The sequence below is a fragment of the Lacerta agilis genome, chromosome 2 (assembly GCF_009819535.1).
Source record: "Lacerta agilis isolate rLacAgi1 chromosome 2, rLacAgi1.pri, whole genome shotgun sequence".
Classification (NCBI taxonomy): Eukaryota; Metazoa; Chordata; class Lepidosauria; order Squamata; family Lacertidae; genus Lacerta; species Lacerta agilis.
In genome coordinates this window covers 115,002,878-115,023,276 of record NC_046313.1, presented here as the reverse complement: position 1 = coordinate 115,023,276, position 20,399 = coordinate 115,002,878, and the positions used below count along the sequence as shown (strand labels likewise).

At 47.0% G+C, this 20,399-nt stretch overlaps 1 protein-coding gene across 1 annotated transcript in view; it reads right to left on the bottom strand.

Moving 5' to 3' along the window:
* The window catches only part of LOC117042535 (DLA class I histocompatibility antigen, A9/A9 alpha chain-like), a 67,746-nt gene that overhangs the window by 45,012 nt on the left and 2,335 nt on the right, over positions 1 to 20,399 (bottom strand). The window contains exons 2-3 of the mRNA XM_033142077.1: positions 4,487 to 4,762; positions 2,437 to 2,712 (exon numbers count right to left, since the gene is read on the bottom strand). Coding sequence (XP_032997968.1) covers positions 2,437 to 2,712; positions 4,487 to 4,762 — 552 coding nt within the window. The remainder of the gene's footprint in view (positions 1 to 2,436; positions 2,713 to 4,486; positions 4,763 to 20,399) is intronic.

Below are 20,399 nucleotides of genomic sequence, written 5' to 3'. Positions count from 1 at the left end.
TTCTATAAGGTGTTGTAAGTCTTCATAGAATCGGTCAATTTCAGTTTCTTCAGCACTGGTAGTTGGTGCATAAACCTGGATTACTGCGATGTTAAAAGGTCTGCCTTGGATTCGTATCGAGATCATTCTATCATTTTTGAAAATGCATCCCAGTACAGCTTTCGCCACTCTTTTGTTGACTATGAGGGCCACTCCATTTCTTTTACGGGATTCCTGCCCACAGTAGTAGATATGATAGTCATCCGAACTGAATTCGCCCATTCCTGTCCATTTTAGTTCACTGATGCCTAGGATGTCAATGTTTATTCTTGCCATCTCATTTTTGACCACATCCAGCTTACCAAGGTTCATGGTTCTTACATTCCAGGTTCCTATGCAATACTTTTCTTTACAGCATTGGACTTTCCTTTCGCTTCCAGGCATATCCGCAACTGAGCGTCCTTTCGGCTTTGGCCCAGCCGCTTCATCAGCTCTGGATCTACTTGTACTTGTCCTCCGCTCTTCCCCTGTAGCATGTTGGACGCCTTCCGACCTGAGGGGCTCATCTTCCAGCGTCATATCTTTTATATGCCTGTTGTCTTTGTCCATGGAGTTTTCTTGGCAGGGATACTGGAGCGGCTTGCCAGTTCCTTCTCCAGGTGGATCACGTTTGGTCCAAACTCTCCACTATAACTTGTCCATCTTGACCTGTCCATAGCTTCCCAGAGTAATTCAAGCCCCTTCGCCACGACAAGGCAGTGATCCATGAAGGGGTTGACAGCTCTAACAAGGTGCAAATACATTGTTTCCGTATTCACTCAGCCGTGACTAATCCAATCACAATGTAGCAACTTCTTTATATACAATGTATCCGCTCTATCTTTATGTGCCTTTTCGGACTTGTTTTATGAAACCCCGCCACTAGCAAATAACAGGGCAGACTCAGGGCTTCATCCTCCATGATTGTTCACCCTCCTCCATGATCTGCCAAGCGTGACACCACGTTCACAGGAAGACTGGACCTTCCCGCCTCAACTTCGCCAGACAAGGAAATCTGTTTAATAAAGGACTGCCGTTTCTTAGTGGATTCCACTCAATGAGACTGTGCTCAGCCCTACCCTGGGGCAATAACACCTTTTGTCTTCTCCTACTGCACCACCGGGAGGGGTAGCCCAGGTGCGAAACCACTCAGATTTCTGCTCCTAGCCCCTCCCGTCCTGAAGTTCTTTAATGTAGTCTGATGTAATTTTGGGGGGTGTATCTCTATGTGAGGGGGGGAGGCAATAAAAGTTGGGGACACTTCCTTCTCGGGGCTTCCATCTTTCCTCCGTGCTGAGGAGTGGGAGCCCTGTCGCGACAGTAATTTCTCCAATAAAGACCAAGCCTACTGGCTGCTTTTTGCTCCTAACTTTGGCGGTGGTCTCCAGTTTTTGCCCAAGGGAGCCCTCAAATTGCTGCGTTATCAGAGCCTCTCTTGAATAATAAATATTTGCACACCTCAGTATCATATTTAATAAAATATTAAGTTATTACTTATATCCCACCCATCTGGCTGAGTTTCCCCAGCCACTCTGGCCGGCTCCTAATCGAGGGTTAAAACATATCATGTTTAAGTTGATCAGGTCCAAATAGCTTCTTTAAACTAAAATTTGAAGCAAGCTTGCAGTTTTAAACTATGCGCACTTAAGAAAGGGCAGTCTGATGGCCAGTTTTAAAACACAACTCTCTTAAGATCATAGAATCATAGAATCATAGAGTTGGAAGAGACCACAAGGGCCATCCAGTCCAACCCCCTGCCAAGCAGGAAAACCCCCCTGCCAAGCTCTCAGACTGGATTTTTGTAATTGTTTCTGGTTTTCTCTGGCCCTTTTAAATCACTGAATTACATAAGGAAAACAAAATGACAGAGACACAACAGACACACATACACATAACAGACAACATATAACATGTAAACATAGATTTCCATCCTTTAGTTGGTTATTGTAAGGAGTTGGCTCGCTTCCTGTTTGTTTTATTAAGCAAAGTTAATAGGAAGGTCCCACGTGAAGTGGTTTTATGAGCCTCCTTGCCTCTTCAAACACCACCAGTTAATCAAACTGGCAGGGCTCACAACATTTTGATGACTGGGTACCCTTTTTTATATGCATGCGTAAGGGAATAGAGGACACAGGGCAATATCTTTTACTAGCTAGTTCCTTGAAAATCTTATTTGCATCCATACCGTCTGGTTCCTCCCAGACCTTCAACCTTTTCACTAAACCTGGGGTGCAAACTACCACTCTGCCATGTTCCGCCCGCTAAGCTGAGTTCCCTCCTGGCAACTTCCACTCTGCCACCACCACCAAGAAAAGTGTTTGCTGTTTGGTCCAGAATGGAAGACTACAGGGGGGGAGGGGAGCTGGTAGGGAAACTGCCCCCCTGAGCCCCCCTTCCCACCCCACTGCCCCTCCTCACCTGTCCTCAGCAGAGTCTCCTTCCCATAGTCCAGGTATCTCTGCAGCCACTCAATGCAAATCTCCTCCAGGTAGTGCTTCTTGTACTGGTTCTGGCCCAAGTCAGGATCCAACTTCCTCTTGGTCGCTTGGGCCCCTGTATCTGCTGCCGTCCAGGAGAGGGTGTCCTTGTCGAAGGCAATGAAGTCCCTCCCGTCATAGGCATGTTGATTGTATCCTCCTTTGCGCCCTTCTGACCCCAGCTCACAGCCGTACATCAGCTGATAAGTGTGGATCCCTGGAAGGAGCAAAAGAGACACAGGAGGTCAAGGGGGGGGTCAGAGCAGCCCCTTCCCCCCATCAGCAAAAGAGTCCAGAGAAAAGGATTTATTGGCCTCAGACTCAGGGAAGAAGCAGCAGTCAGAGGTGAGAAAAATCAACCAGCATTTTATCTTTTTGAAGGCTCATCCGCATAACATGTTCATTGAGGCAAACACTACAATCCTGAGCCTCCAAAGTCCCCCTTTAATTGCCCTCCTCTCTCTCATTGCCTCACACAACCCCCCCCCAACCCCTAGTGGATTCTCCCAACTCCCTGGAGGCGGGGGAGGGGTGGAGGTTTTCCCTTCCTGTCCAAGAGGAGCATCCCTTGCGAGTCCTTCTTTCCCCTCATATTGAATTATGCCTCAATATATTTAACATAAATGTTCAAAAGTCTCCATGCATCCATTATTTCAAGATGGGACGCAAACATCATTCTCCACCCCCCCCCCCATAGACATGTCTTTGTATGCAATAATACTCTGAAAAACAAACTGGGGGTCATGTAATGTTGCATAATTGAATATAATGCATAGTTTTAAATTCTTTTCATCTTTTTCTTACTTGGTCTTATTACCTTACTTGTCAGCATTTAAAGTTTCTGACTGAAATTTCACAATATAGCCCATTTTCATAATTTTATTTTTTTTAAAAAAAACATTTTATTACATTTCTATTTTATACATTCAAATACAAATTATTCCTTCTATTAATTTTTTGCTCATTTGAGCTTAGCGACGTCCCTCCATCCCGCCCATGGCTTTCAAAATTCCTCATATAGCCTCGCATTTATACATTTTTCAAATCTACTTTTTCTTTTTAAATTTATCTCAATCTTTAAATAAAAGTAAAAAGGTACTAATTGTAAACATTACAAGACTTTTTACAATCCTGCTAGTGTTGTCAATTGATTACAATGAACCTTTAAATATTGTGTAAATTTACTCCAGTCTTCAATTTTCCTAATTTTAAATACCCCAAAACTAAAAACAAGTCTGCACTTTCGGGGGGAAACAAACCTATAATAACCAATATTAATTTAAATTTTCAGATGAACAACTTTGTTCCATTATTTTTTTCTATCACAGCTATGGATTGTAGGAAAGTTGTACCCAGTAGCTATTTTCCCCCTACGATGTTCAAAAAAACACAAAAGACATAAAACCCCCCATAAATTTCATTCTTTGTTGAGAAAGAGCATGTCTTTGCAATAATTTTCACCATTGAAAACTTTTGATTCCATCACGCCCACATGCTGAAAATTTAGTTTCTCTAAACCTAGTTTTTCCAGGATCTTAAGAAGGACAGAAACGCAGATTTCATGAAACTTTGAAGTGCTATAAAATTAAAACCGTTTGAGATAGAGGGGAAAAATGAACTAGACATATTTCCTCCTCAGAAGGCCTAAGCTGAGCCTAGCATGGAAGGAAGGGCAGGAAAGGGAGACATTTCCTTGGCAGGATGTGCAGGTCCAGAGAGTGTCATTCTGGAGGGTCTCTCCCCCCAAAGTCTTATTCACTGTCCCCACCCCCCCATTAAGACCTTGAATGGGATCTTCCCTCTGCCCTCCTCCACTCCTTCAGTTATGAACTGATCAGAAGGGAAGGGGAAGAGGCTTCTGCCCTGGATGGAGCCCCCCACCCTCCATTTCCCTTTCTCCCAGCAGCCCCCTCCCTGCAATTCTGGCCCCTGGAGGGAAGGATATGGGGACAGACGGACGTGACTCTGTGCCTCTCCTGCCTTCCACTCACCTTTGCTCTGGTTGTAGCGATTCCGCAGAATCTGCAGATTCACCCTGAAGGTCAGCTCAGCACCCTGAGATATCTGAGTCTCCCTGTGCCAGTACTGAGGATCCTCCTTTTCCACCTTCCTTATCCAGGGGATGCGAGGCAGCAGCTCCTTGGTGTCACTGTCGTACTGAACAAATTGCTGGTCATCCACGTACCCCACAGAAATGAACTGGGGCAGCCCCTGGCCAGGCTCAGACACGGCTGTGAGGAAGTAGCGCAGGGAGTGAGAAGTGGAGCCTGGAAAGGAAGAGAGAGGGGACAGAGAGTTAGGGGTCCTGCAGATGAAGGAAGCAGCCTAATTCTGCTGTATTACAGGCAGAAGCCCTAAATTAGGAGATCGAAAGTTCAGCAGGGTTTGGGGGAGCTTACAGACCTTCCCTTAAACATAGAGGAGGCAGAGCAGAGGGAGCCTAAGAAACATAGAGTTGGAATGGGGAAAGAGAGGATATAAATAGAAGTAACAACAACAAGAGCCCATGGAGCAGAGGGCGAGAAAAAGCTCTGCTAGGCAGCATATCTAAATCTCTGCGTGTCTCTGCTGAGTGTCAAAACAAAATAAAATAAAAGATTCCTTCCAGTAGCCCCTTAGAGACCAACTAAGTTTGTTCTTGGTATGAGCTTTCGTGTGCATGCACACTTCTTCAGATACACTGAAACGGAAGTCACCAGACCCTTAAATATAGTGAGAGAGTGAGGAGGGGTATTACTCAGAAGGGTGGTGGGAATGGGTGATCAGCTGATAGGTGTGGGAAACCTGTTGACTACTGCAATTGGTCTTGCAGAAAAGGCAAGGGGTGAGATGGCTAAAGATAGCTTGGTCATGTATAATGAGATAAGAATCCAATGTCTTTGTTCAGACCAGGTTTCTCCATGGTTTTAAGTTTGGTTATTAGTTGCAATTCAGCCACTTCTCTTTCCAGTCTATTTCTGAAATTTCTTTCTATTAAGACAGCTACTTTGAGATCTTTTATAGAATGTCCTGGGAGGTTGAAGTGTTCTCCTACTGGTTTCTCTGTCTTGTGATTCCTGATATCAGATTTATGTCCATTTATCCTTTGGCGTAGGGTTTGGCCTGTTTGTCCAATATAGAGAGCTGAAGGGCACTGTTGGCATTTGATTGCATACACAATGTTGGAAGATGAGCAATTAAATAGTCCTGAGATGGTATGTTTGATGTTGTTGGGGCCAGTAATGGTGTTGTCCGGGTTTATGTGGCAGCAAAGTTGGCATCTGGGTTTATTGCAGGCTCTGGTACCAGTGTCCATGTTGAGTCCTGTTGTTGTATTATTGTGGGTGAGGAGTTATTTGAGGTTGGGTGGCTGTCTGTACACGATGAAGGGTCTTCCTCCCAGAGCTTGAGAAAGAGGACTGTCATTGTCTAGGAGAGGTTGTAGATCTCTGATGATGCGTTGTACTGTTTTAACTTGGGAGTTGTACATCAAACATACCATCTCAGGACTATTTAATTGCTCATCTTCCAACATTGTTGGAACAGAAAGCTGCCTCACCCTGGGTCAGACCACTGGTCCAGGTAGCTCAGAGTTGTCCACACTGACTGGGAGTGGCCCCCCAGGGACTCAGGAAGAAGTCTCTTTCCCAGCCCTGCCCCCCCGAGATGTCAGGAATTGAACCAGAGACCTTTTGTGGGCAAGGCAGGTGCTGCCCCTCTGCCATATGCCCCTTCCTCTCATGTGCTGCCTTGAATTACATGGATACAAAGAAGAGCTTGCAGGATCTGACCAATGGCCCATTTGGTCCAGCATCCCATTCATCTGGGGGGCCACTGTGAGCAAGGGATGCTGGACTAGGCTGACCACTAGCCTGAAGCAGAAACAGGCCTAGTTAAGCCACTCCCTTGGAGCTGCCCCACAATCTGACCTTCTGCACTGAACAGGTCTGACCTGGGTCTTGCTTCCTGGACTCTGGGAGGCTTTGGCAAGATCTCATGGGAACTCAGGACTAGTGGTGTTAAAATTCTCAAGAATAACCTTTTGGAGAATATTCTCCGGAGAAGATTCTCACCTCACATCACTACTCAGGACAGCCCCACAAGATCTTGTGAGAACCTACCAGAGTCTGTGATGCAAGGCAGAGAGCTTAAAAGCTCTTTTGGTGCTGGGAAAACCTTGCACAAAAAGAGCTATCTGCCGTCTGCATGTATAATTTGTGATTCCAACCGGCCAGCTGCCAACAGAATTAAGTTGAAACCATTCAAGTTTCCTGCACTTTTCACGAGTTTTCCAGGGACAGATGTAAAGCTAATTGGCCTGTAAATTCCAGGATCCTTCCTGGATCCCCTTTTGATAATTGGCATTTAAATGGTTCAATGTTACACTGTCGCAATCTTTCAATGTTGTGGTCTGAGCTACCACAGACAGAGTGGGTTCCCCACTTGAGAAAGAAGGCCCCACAGTGACAACAGGGGAAGGAGGGCAAATGCAATTTTGGGGTCAGGTATCACTGTGTGGCCCCACGTCCCCTTTCCCCACACTTGCCCCATCACAAGATCGAACACAGGAAGGGGGACAGAGCGTGGCAAAGGAAGAACCTCTCCCCAAAATGGCTCACTTTCCCACAGGCTGTACCAGCTCTGGCCACCAGGTGGCCTAATGAGTCTCCACAGTAACAGCCAACAAAGACTTGGGGAGAGACGGGAGGGGAGGGAGCTGAGCTTAGGCTTTCAGCATCATACCCAGAGCTGGCCCACCCAGGAGGCGACCCCACCACTTCTGCCCCACCAGAACCCCCTCCCTGACTGGCAAGAGGGAGGTATTCTGGCACCTGGTGTTGCTGTTCATCTTTTCCACCCTGGACAGAGAAGCCAAGTTGAGTTCAGTGAGAGATGGGGCATTTCAGTGACAGAAGGTAGGGGGGCACAGTGCTAAGGGGGGAAGAGGAGGCAATTCCTGTTTCGCCTCAGGTCGCAAAATGGGACATATTATTATTATTATTATTATTATTATTATTATTATTATTAATTGAATTGATATACTGCCCTATACCCAGAGGTCTCAGGACGATTCACAGAACAAAATTAAATCTAAAACCACAAAATATTAAATCAAGATATAGACAACAACCCAATACCCCTCCAAAAAACCCACCCACATTTTAAAAGGATGTCAATCAAATAAATCAAAGGTGTGGTTAAAAAGGAACATTTTTGCCTGGCGTCTAAAGGTGTATAATGAAGGTGCCAGGTGAACCACCCGGGGGAGAGCATTCCACAGACGGGGAGCCACTGCAGAGAAGGCCCTGTTCTCGTGTTGCAAACCTCTGGACCTCTCAAGGTGGAGGCACACAAAGAAGGGCCTCAGAACAGAAGATGATCTCAGGGTCCAGGTAGGTACATATGGAAAAAGGTGGTCCTTGAGGACCCATCATACCCCTGTGAAAATTGTGTTGCATGCATTTGGACAACTTCACCCTCAACGAGGAAGGCTGCCTCTGGTTGTGACATCTGGCTAAACAACACAGGCAGTTCTTCTCAGTGGTCGGGAGAAAAAGAGCCACAAAATGAGTCACACGTGAGCCCCCAAAATGAGGAGGAACTTTAAGGAACCAGTGGTCTCCACCACCCTTCGCCCTCCCAAAGCCCCCCTGCCCACCCCTGTAGCAGAAACAGTTAGGGGGCAGCCCCCCATATGGAGAGGGTTTAAGAGAGAAATAACAGGTCATTCTTTAGTTCTTACAAGTTTTAAGTTACTTTGAGAATTTTTATGCAACAAGCAACTACCGGTATTAAACTAATGATAGTATTATATTCATACCATTTTCCATTAGAGAACCCCAAAAACTATTTACAATAAAAGCAAACAGTATTTTTTGGGGGGGATGGGGGCATAAACATAAGAAAATAACCAACCAACCCAAACTAGATAATCATATTCTTCAATAAAGAGGATCAGAGAACAAAATAAATATAATCTCCCTCATCTCATAAACAGCAGAGGTCAAGGAGAATTCCCACATAATTTCAACATCATATTCCCCCTTCCCACTCCCCAAAATTCCCTGCTGGTATCTTCAGATCTTTCTCCCTCCCCATGAAGAATAAGGTGGTCTCACAAGAGTGTCTGTTTAAAACATGTTTCTTTGGGCAAACCTATCCAGATACGTAAATGTTGACATGTTTTGGCATCTCATCGCTAATTTTAATTATTTTGTAATGCTTTCAACTGTTTTTATTATTTTACTGTTTCCTGTAAATTAATAAGAGTTTTTACCACAATCCAGCAGGATATACATATTTTTAGTTAAACAAAACATGAGTGGCAATCCCAAAAGGAGAAAAACACCAAGGGAATGTGGAATGAAGAATTTAATAGTGTTAAACACTTGAATAGTATGCAGAGCCAGTCGACTGGTGGAGCAGGAATATTCTGAGCCAGGGCAATTCATGTCTAGGAGCCCCAGAAGTCAGGCAGAGACTCCAACTTTTTTGAATCATTTTTTTTTGGGGGGGGGGAGAATATAAAAGGAGGGGGTATTCAAGGGGAAGCGGGCTGCAGGGTGGGGGCCCCCACTTGTTTCTCACTTCATCTTAAACTACTTGGCGTGTACGAAACGTAGTGAAAGGGGCTGTACAGAAACGGCACGGAGAAGCCCCCTACATAATTTACAAAATCTACATTTCTGACAGGCAACAAGAAAGGGTTTTTTTTGGGGGGGGGGAGCGGGGGAGTTACAACTGTAAAGCAGGAGAACCTGAGGATGAATTTGCCGGTGAAAGGGAATTCCAGAACAAAACAAGATTGGGAATTGCCCGTGGGGACCCCGAATTCAGACGTTTCCACCCCGCAATGAAGTCAGCTCTACACGCGTCCAGCTCCCACCCCCAGGCTGGTCTCCTGAGTTTATAGCTGAGTTTTCAGAGCGGCTGAGGATTAAATTAGAAGAGGGAAGGTAAAAAAATAGAAGAGGAGAGACACTGCACTGTATCTGTCTGTCTGTCTGTCTGTCTGTCTGTCTGTCTCACTCATACAAAAACACACAAACCAGAGTCAACACGAAGCTGCAGGGGGACGGGACATCGGAGTCACTTTCCCCACCATTAATCCTGCCAACACCTTCAAGCTTTGTTTCGTTTTTCGCTTGAGCTACGAGCGAAGGAGTGAAGCGGCCCCTGCCCCGGACGGCATACAAAACAAGCAACAAGTCTGGGAAACAGAGGAAAAGGGTAAAAGGCGGATCTAGACGGATCCTCATGGATCCTCCATATTTTTACAAATAACTGCAAAAAATTTAGTGTGAAATCACATCTAGAAGCCACGCCTACAGTCTGGAGCATAAAAAACGGGAATCCAACACTTTGCTGCGCTGTAGCACCACAAAAACATAGATCCGAGGCATGGATCCACATGAATTCATATGATTTTTATATTGAAACAAAATAAAACCACCATGATACTCCAGACCAAATATTAATCTATAGGCAGCACCAAAAAAATCACGTTTCCAATATTCCGTGAGGCCGCAATGGCGCAAAAACATGGTTCTGAAGCGCGGATCCTCACGGATCCTCACCCTTTTTGCACTGCGCCACATCAAACTCAACGGCAAATGACACAACATAGCCAGGGGCACAGCCTGCACCACAAAAAACACGGATCCACCGCTTCCTGGCGACACCACGGCCCAAAAACGTGGTTCTGAAGCACGGATCCTCACGGATCCGCACCCTTTTTGCATTGGGCCACATCAAATTCACCGGCAAATCACACATCATAGCCAGGGGCACAGCTTGCACCACAAAAAACACGGATCCAACGCTTCCTGGCGACACCATGGCCCAAAAACGGGGTTCTGCACCACAAAAACATAGATCCGAGGCATGGATCCACATGAATTCATATGATTTTTATATTGAAACAAAATAAAACCACCATGATACTCTACACCAAATACTAATCTATAGGCAGCACCAAAAAAATCACGTTTCCACTATTCCGTGAGGCTGCAATGGCGCAAAAACATGGTTCTGAAGCGCGGATCCTCACGGATCCGCACCCTTTTTGCACTGCGCCACATCAAACTCAACGGCAAATGACACAACATAGCCAGGGGCACAGCCTGCACCACAAAAAACATGGGTCCACCGCTTCCTGGCGACACCACGGCCCAAAAACGGGGTTCTGAAGCGCGGATCCTCACGGATCCGCACCCTTTTTGCACTGCGCCACATCAAACTCACCGGCAAATCACACATCAAAGCCAGGGGCACAGCCTGCACCACAAAAAACACGGATCCAAAGCTTCCTGGCAACACCACGGCCCAAAAACAGGGTTCTGAAGCGCGGATCCTCACGAATCCGCACCCTTTTTGCACTGCGCCACATCAAACTCACCGGCAAATCACACATCAAAGCCAGGGGCACAGCCTGCACCACAAAAAACACGGGTCCACCGCTTCCTGGCGACACCACGGCCCAAAAACGGGGTTCTGAAGCGCAGATCCTCACGAATCTGCACCCTTTTTGCAATGCGCCACATCAAACTCACCGGCAAATCACACATCATAGCCAGGGGCACAGCCTGCACCACAAAAAACACGGGTCCACCGCTTCCTGGCGACACTATGGCCCAAAAACGGGGTTCTGAAGCGCGGATCCTCACGAATCCGCACCCTTTTTGCACTGCGCCACATCAAACTCACCGGCAAATCACACATCAAAGCCAGGGGCACAGCCTGCACCACAAAAAACACGGGTCCACCGCTTCCTGGCGACACCACGGCCCAAAAACGGGGTTCTGAAGCGCAGATCCTCACGAATCTGCACCCTTTTTGCAATGCGCCACATCAAACTCACCGGCAAATCACACATCATAGCCAGGGGCACAGCCTGCACCACAAAAAACACGGGTCCACCGCTTCCTGGCGACACTATGGCCCAAAAACGGGGTTCTGAAGCGCGGATCCTCACGAATCCGCACCCTTTTTGCACTGCGCCACATCAAACTCACCGGCAAATCACACATCAAAGCCAGGGGCACAGCCTGCACCACAAAAAACCCCGGTCCAAAGCTTGCTGGCGACACCACGGCCCAAAAACGGGGTTCTGAAGCGCGGATCCTCACGAATCCGGACCCTTTTTGCACTGCGCCACATCAAACTCACCGGCAAATCACACATCAAAGCCAGGGGCACAGCCTGCACCACAAAAAACACGGGTCCACCGCTTCCTGGCGACACCACGGCCCAAAAACGGGGTTCTGAAGCGCGGATCCTCACGAATCCGCACCTTTTGCACTGCGCCACATCAAACTTACCGGCAAATCACACATCAAAGCCAGGGGCACAGCCTGCACCACAAAAAACACGGGTCCACCGCTTCCTGGCGACACCACGGCCCAAAAACAGGGTTCTGAAGCGCGGATCCTCACGAATCTGCACCCTTTTTGCACTGCGCCACATCAAACTCACCGGCAAATCACACATCAAAGCCAGGGGCACAGCCTGCACCACAAAAAACACGGGTCCACCGCTTCGTGGTGATACCACGGCCCCAAAACCTGGTTCTGAAGCACGGATCCTCATGGATCCTCACCCTTTTTGTTTTGGGCCACCCAGAAGTCACCGGAAAATCACACATCATAGCCCGGGGCACAACCTGCACCACAAAAATCATGTTGCACCACATTAATCACAAAAATACCCTCTCCTGCACTGTTAATGTGACCACTGGAACGTTTTTATTAGAGCCAAGAGGAGAATGTACGACTATATATTGTACCAAGATATGGTTCGTCTTCAAGAACAGATCAAATTCATGCTGAAGTATTAAAGAAGAAGAGAAATATGAATCTGCTTGTTGTTGTTGTTGTTGTTGTTGTTCAGTCGTTCAGTCGTGTCCGACTCTTCGTGACCCCATGGACCAGACCACGCCAGGCACGCCTATCCTTCACTGCCTCTCGCAGTTTGGCCAAACTCATGCCAGTCGCTTTGAGAACACTGTCCAACCATCTCATCCTCTGCCGTCCCCTTCTCCTTGTGCCCTCCATCTTTCCCAACATCAGGGTCTTTTCTAGGGAGTCTTCTCTTCTCATGAGGTGGCCCAAGTACTGGAGCCTCAACTTCAGGATCTGTCCTTCTAGTGAGCACTCAGGGCTGATTTCTTTAAGAATGGATAGGTTTTATCTTCTTGCAGTCCATGGGACTCTCAAGAGTCTCCTCCAGCACCATAATTCAAAAGCATCAATTCTTCGGCGATCAGCCTTCTTGATGGTCCAGCTCTCACTTCCGTACATTACTACTGGGAAAACCATAGCTTTAACTATACGGACCTTTGTCGGCAAGGTGATGTCTCTGCTTTTTAAGATGCTGTCTATGTTTGTCATTGCTTTTCTCCCAAGAAGCAGACGTCTTCTAATTTCGTGACTGCTGTCACCATCTGCAGTGATCATGGAACCCAAGAAAGTCAAATCTCTCACTGCCTCCATTTCTTCCCCTTCTATTTGCCAGGAGGTGATGGGACCAGTGGCCATGATCTTAGTTTTTTTGATGTTGAGCTTCAGACCATATTTTGCGCTCTCCTCTTTCACCCTCATTAAAAGGTTCTTTAATTCCTCCTCACTTTCTGCCATCAAGGTAGTATCATCAGCATATCTGAGGTTGTTGATATTTTTTCCGGCAATCTTAATTCCGGTTGGGGATTCATCCAGTCCAGCCTTTCGCATGATGCATTCTGCATATAAGTTAAATAAGCAGGGAGACAATATACAGCCTTGTCGTACTCCTTTCCCAATTTTGAACCAATCAGTTGTTCCATATCCAGTTCTAACTGTAGCTTCTTGTCCCACATAGAGATTTCTCAGGAGACAAATGAGGTGATCCGGCACTCCCATTTCTTTAAGAACTTGCCATAGTTTGCTGTGGTCGACACAGTCAAATGCTTTTGTGTAGTCAATGAAGCAGAAGTAGATGTTTTTCTGGAACTCTCTAGCTTTCTCCATAATCCAGCGCATGTTTGCAATTTGGTCTCTGGTTCCTCTGCCCCTTCGAAATCCAGCTTGCACTTCTGGGAGTTCTCGGTCCACATACTGCTTAAGCCTGCCTTGTAGAATTTTAAGCATAACCTTGCTAGCGTGTGAAATGAGTGCAATTGTGCGGTAGTTGGAGCATTCTTTGGCACTGCCCTTCTTTGGGATTGGGATGTAGACTGATCTTCTCCAATCCTCTGGCCACTGCTGAGTTTTCCAAACTTGCTGGCATATGGAGTGTAGCACCTTAACAGCATCCTCTTTTAAAATTTTAAATAGTTCAGCTGGAATATCATCACTTCCACTGGCCTTGTTGTTAGCAAGGCTTTCTAAGGCCCATTTGACTTCACTCTCCAGGATGTCTGGCTCAAGGTCAGCAACCACACTACCTGGGGTGTATGAGACCTCCATATCTTTCTGGTATAATTCCTCTGTGTATTCTTGCCACCTCTTCTTGATGTCTTCTGCTTCTGTTAGGTCCTTTCCACTTTTGTCCTTAATTGTGGTAATCTTTGTACGAAATGTTTCTTTCATATCTCCAATTTTCTTGAACAAATCTCTGGTTTTTCCCATTCTGTTATTTTCCTCTATTTCTTTGCATTGCTCGTTTAGAAATGCCCTCTTGTCTCTCCTTGCTATTCTTTGGAAATCTGCATTCAATTTCCTGTATCTTTCACGATCTCCCTTGCATTTTGCTTGCCTTCTCTCCCCCGCTATTTGTAAGGCCTCATTGGACAGCCACTTTGCTTTCTTGCATTTCTTTTTCATTGGGATAGTTTTCGTTGCTGTCTCCTGTATAATGTTACGAGCCTCCATTCACATTTCTTCAGGCACTCTATCCACCAAATCTAAATCCTTAAACCTGTTCTTCACTTCAACTGTGTATTCATAAGGAATTTGATTTAGATTGTATCTTACTGGCCCAGTGGTTTTTCCTACTTTCTTCAGTTTAAGCTGGAATTTTGCTATAAGAAGCTGATGATCTGAGCCACAGTCAGCTCCAGGTCTTGTTTTTGCTGACTGTATAGAGCTTCTCCATCTTTGGCTGCAGAGAATATAATCAATCTGATTCCGATGTTGCCCATCTGGTGATGTCCATGTGTAGAGTCGACTCTTGTGTTGTTGGAAAAGAGTGTTTGTGATGACCAGCTTGTTCTCTTGACAGAACTCTATTAGCCTTTGCCCTGCTTCATTTTGAACTCCAAGGCCAAACTTGCCAGTTGTTCCTTTTATCTCTTGACTCCCTACTTTAGCATTCCAATCCCCTATAATGAGAAGAACATCCTTCTTTGGTGTCATTTCTATAAGGTGTTGTAAGTCTTCATAGAATTGATCAATTTCGGTTTCTTCAGCACCGGTATTTGGTGCATAAACTTGGATTACTGTGATGTTAAAAGGTCTGCCTTGGATTCGTATCGAGATCATTCTATCATTTTTGAAATTGCATCCCAGTACAGCTTTCGCCACTCTTTTGTTGACTATGAGGGCCACTCCATTTCTTTTACGGGATTCCTGCCCACAGTAGTAGATATGATAGTCATCCGAACTGAATTCGCCCATTCCTGTCCATTTTAGTTCACTGATGCCTAGGATGTCAATGTTTATTCTTGCCATCTCATTTTTTACCACATCCAACTTTCCAAGGTTCATGGTTCTTACATTCCAGGTTCCTATGCAATACTTTTCTTTACAGCATTGGACTTTCCTTTCACTTCTAGGCATATCCGCAACTGAGCGTCCTTTCGGCTTTGGCCCAGCTGCTTCATCAGCTCTGGATCTACTTGTACTTGTCCTCCGCTCTTCCCCAGTAGCATGTTGGACGCCTTCCGACCTGAGGGGATCATCTTCCAGCGTCATATCTTTTATATGCCTGTTGTCTTTGTCCATGGAGTTTTCTTGGCAGGGATACTGGAGTGGCTTGCCAGTTCCTACTCCAGGTGGATCACGTTTAGTCCAAACTCTCTACTATGACCTGTCCATCTTGACCTGTCCATAGCTTCCTTGAGTAATTCAAGCCCCTTCGCCACGACAAGGCAGTGATCCATGAAGGGGACCAGAGCGGAATACAGTGGTACTATTACTTCCCTTGATCTAGACGCTATACTCCTATTGATGCAGCCCAGAATTGCATTGGCTTTTTTAGCTGCTGCATCACACTGTTGACTCATGTCAAGTTTATGGTCTACCAAGACTCCTAGATCCTTTTCACATGTACTGCTCTCAAACCAGGTGTCACCCATCCTGTATTTGTGCCTTTCATTTTTTTTGCCCAAGTGTACATTTTTCCCTGTTAAAATTCATCTTATTTGCTTTGGCCCAGTTCTCTACTCTGTTAAGGTCATTTTGAAGTGTGATCCTGTCCTCTGGGGTATTAGCCACCCCTCCCAATTTGGTGTCATCTGCAAACTTGATCAGGATGCCCTCAAGCCCATCATCCAAGTCATTGATAAAGATACAGGTAGGTAGCCGTGTTGGTCTGCCATAGTCAAAACAAAATAAAATAAAAAATTCCTTCCAGTAGCACCTTAGAGACCAACTAAGTTAGTTCTTGCTATGAGCTTTCATGTGCATGCACACTTCTCATGCACACGAAAGCTCATACCAAGAACTAACTTAGTTGGTCTCTAAGGTGCTACTGGAAGGAATTTTTTATTTTATTTTGTATTGATAAAGATGTTGAATAAGACTGGGCCCAAGACAGAACCCTGTAGCACCCCACTAGTCACTTCTCTCCAGGATGAAGAGGAGCCGTTAATGAGCACCCTTTGGGTTCGGTCAGTCAGCCAGTTACAAATCCACTGAATGGTAGCATTGTCTAGCCCGCATTTTACCAGCTTCTTTACAAGAATATCATGGGGCACCTTGTCAAAGGCCTAGCTGAAATCAAGATAGGCTACATCCACAGCATTCCCTTCATCTACCAGGCTTGTAATTCTGTCAAAAAATGAGCTCCTTCCCTCCCAGGTGACTGGCCTTGGGTTTTCCAACTAAAATCCGATAGAGTGAAACTCCCGAAATAACACAACCCAAAGTGCTTAGGAAACAGATTATTTCTGATATTAATGGGCCCTGATCCAGTTCTGGCCTAATGCTCCTTTTGGACACAGGACAGGAAAACATGGCAGCGCCAGGCTAATAATTGCCAGAGTAGATCTTCTGGGGACTCCCTTCCTCAGTCTGCAGGAAGACCTTGGGGGCTCTTGTCCACCCCTCCACTTCAGCTGCCCCCCATGCCTATTCTTTTAACCATGTATTTGCCACTTTGATCCCCAAAACCCAGTCCATTTGTGTTCCTTAAACAGGCTTATCTTTCAACACTGTGCCAGGGAGTGGGAGGGGCTTGGTGATGGTCAGAAGGGTCAGCCAATCAGAACCTCTGTCTGGCCAGCTGGCTTCTCCTTCAGCAGGACCAGAACTCAAGGCTTGCTTGTCTCAGCCTCAGGATTCCCACCCTTCTCTTCCCCTCCCAGAGGAAAATGAACTACACAGATTTCCACCTCAGAAGGCCTAAGCTGAGCCTAGCATGGAAGGAAGGGCCGGCAAGGGAGACATTTCCTTGGCAGGATGTGCAGGTCCAGAGAGTGTCATTCTGGAGGGTCTCCCCCCCCCCCAAGTCTCATTCTCTGTCCCCTCCACCCCACACCTTCCCAGCCCCCATTAAGACCTTGAATGGGATCTTCCCTCTGCCCTCCTCTACTCCAGTTATGAACTGATCAGAAGGGAAGGGGAAGAAGCTTCTGCCCTGGGTGGAGACCTCCACCCTCCATTTCCTTTCCTCCCAGCAGCCCCCTCCCTGCAATTCTGGCCCCTGGAGGGAAGGATATTGGAGGGGGGGAGTGTGACTCTGTGCCTCTCCTGCCTTCCACTCACCTCCGCTCTGGTTGTAGCGACTCCGCAAAATGTGCAGACCCTCCCTAAACGACAGCTCAGAGCCTTGTCTTTTCTGAGTCTCCGTGTCCCAGTACTGAGGATCCTCCTTTTCCACCTTCCTTATCCAGGGGACGCGAGGCAGATCCTTCTTGGTGTCACTGTCGTACTGATCAATTTGCTGGTCATCCACGTACCCCACAGCGATGAACTGGGGCAGCCCCTGGCCAAGCTCAGACACAGCTGTGTAGAAGTAGCGCAGGGAGTGAGAAGCAGAGCCTGGAAAGGAAGAGGGGGGGCAGAGAGTTAGGGGTCCTGCAGCTGAAGGAAGCACCCTAATCCTGCTGTAGCCCTAAATTAGGAGATAAGAAGTTCAGCAGGGTTTGGGGGAGTTTGCAGACCTGCCCATAGACATAGAGGAGGCAGAGCAGAGGGAGCCTAAGAAAGGGGGAAAGAGAGGATATAAAGACAAGTGACAACAACAAGAGCCCATGGAGCAGTGGGCGAGAAAAAGCTCTGCCAGGCAGCATCTCTAAATCTCTTCATGTCTCTGCTGAGGCAGCATGTGAGGGAGAGAGAGGCCAGCCCCTCCCCTTTTGCCAAGGGGGCAGGAATTGCCCCCCACTTGCAAGCGCCAAGCTGATGAGAGCTCCCACAACAGGGTCTGAAGGCTCAGGATGCAGGCACCGAATGGAAGCTAAGCAAGCTCAGGCCTGGAAAGTGGATGGAAGGGGGACCAGACAAAGCAACATCCATAGATGGGAGAACAGAAAGCTACCTCATCCTGGGTCAGACCACTGGTCCAGGTAGCTCAGAGTTGCCCACACTGACTGGGAGTGGCCCTGCAGGGACTCAGGATGGGGGTCTCTTTCCCACCCCCGAGATGTCAGGAATTGAACCAGAGAGCTTTTGTGGGCAAGGCAATTGCTGCTCCTCCACTCTACGTCCCTCCCTCTCATGTGCTGCCTTGAATTGCATGGAGGAAGAGAAGTGGAATATACTATATGAAAAAATATTATCTCACAGACTTAATGTACACAAAGAAGAGCTTGCAGGATCTGACCAATGGCCCATTTGGTCCATCATCCCATTCATCTGGGGGGGGCACTGTGAGAAAGGGATGCTGGACTAGGCTGGCCACAGGCCTGAAGCAGGCTCTCCTTCTCTTCTGGGGGTGCCACATATATGCAGAAACAGGCCTAGTTAAGCCACTTCCTTGGAGCTGCCCCACAATCTGACCTTCTACACTGAACAGGTCTGACCTGGGTCTTGCTTCCTGGGCTCTGGGAGGCTTTGGCAAGATCTCATGGGAACTCAGGACTAGTGATGTTAAATTCTCAAGAATGATCTTTTGTAGAATATTCTCCGGAGAAGATTCTCACCTCATATCATTACTCAGGACAGCCCCACAAGAACTCGCGAGAACCTACCAGAGTCTATGATGCAAGGCAGAGAGCTTCAAAGCTCTTTCAGTGCTGGGAAACCCTTGCACAAAAAGAGCTCTCTGCCTTCTGCATGTATAACTTATGTGATTCCAACCGACCAGCTGCCAACAGAATAAAGTTGAAACCATTCAAGTCTCCTGCACTTTTCACGAGTTTTCCAGGGACAGATGTAAAGCTAATTCCTGGATCCCCTTTTGATAATTGGTGTTTAAATGGTTCAATGTTACAATCTTTGCAATCTTCCAATGTGCTCAGAGCTACCACCCACAGAGTGGATTCCCCACTTGAGAAAAAGGCCCCACAGTGATAGCAGGGGCAAGAGGACGAATGCAACTTTGAGGTCAAGTCTCACCATGTGGCCCCACATCCCCTTTCCCCACACTTGCCCCTTCAGGAGATCTAACACAGGAAGATTGTGGCAAAACAAAAACCTCTCCCCAAATGGCTCACTTTCCCACAGGCTGTACCAGCTCTGGCCACCAGGTGGCCTAATGAGTCTCCACAGTAACAGCCAACAAAGATTTAGGGAGAGACTGGAGGGGAGGAAGCTGAGCTTAGGCTTTCAGCATCATACCCAGAGCTGGCCCACCCAGGAGGCAACCCCACCACTTCTGCCCCACCAGAACCCCCTCCCTGACTGGCAAGAGGGAGGTATTCTGGCACCTGGTGTTGCTGTTCATCTTTTCCACCCTGGACAGAGAAGCCAAGTTGAGTTCAGTGAGAGATGGGGCATTTCTCTGGCAGAAGGTGAGGGGCACAGTGCTAAGGGGGGGAAGAGGAGGCAAATCCTGTTTTGCCTCAGGTAGCAAAATGGGACATATTATTATTATTAACTGAATTGTTATATTGCCCTATAACCAGAGGTCTCAAGACGATTCACAGAACAAAATCAAAATATAAAACCACAAAATATTCAATCAAAATATAAACAACAACCCAATACCCCCCCCCAAAAAAACCCACCCACATTTTAAAAGCATGTCGATCAAATCAAAGGTGTGGTTAAAAAGGAACATTTTTGCCTGGCACGTAAAGGTGTATAATGCAGGTGAGCATTCCACAGACAGGGAGCCACTGCAGAGAAGGCCCTGTTCTCACGTTGTCACCCTCCGAACCTCTCAAGATGGAGGCACGTGAAGAAGAGCCTCAGAAGATGATCTCAGGGTCCGAGTAGGTTCATATGGAAAGAGGTGGACCTTGAGGACCCATCATACCCCTGTGAAAATTGTGTTGAATGCATTTGGACAACTTCACCCTCAAGGTGGAGGAAGCCCGCTTGAGTTCGGCCAGTGACTCATCTCAAAACAACTAGGAAACTAAAATAAAAACCATAGATGGGACCCTGAGGGCCCGCCCCCTGCAATGGTGGCATCTCAACTGCAGCATCCATGGCAGAAGGCCATACAACCTCTGCTAAAATACCTCCAAGGAAGGAGAACCTACCACCTTCTGGGGGAGTTCCACGGTGGAAAACATAGCGCAAGGAATTGTAAACCTGCAACATCAGTTTGCTTGAATTACGTACACCTTGATGGTGTCGACTCTGCTACCAACACAGGCAGTTCTGCTCAGTGGTCGGGAGA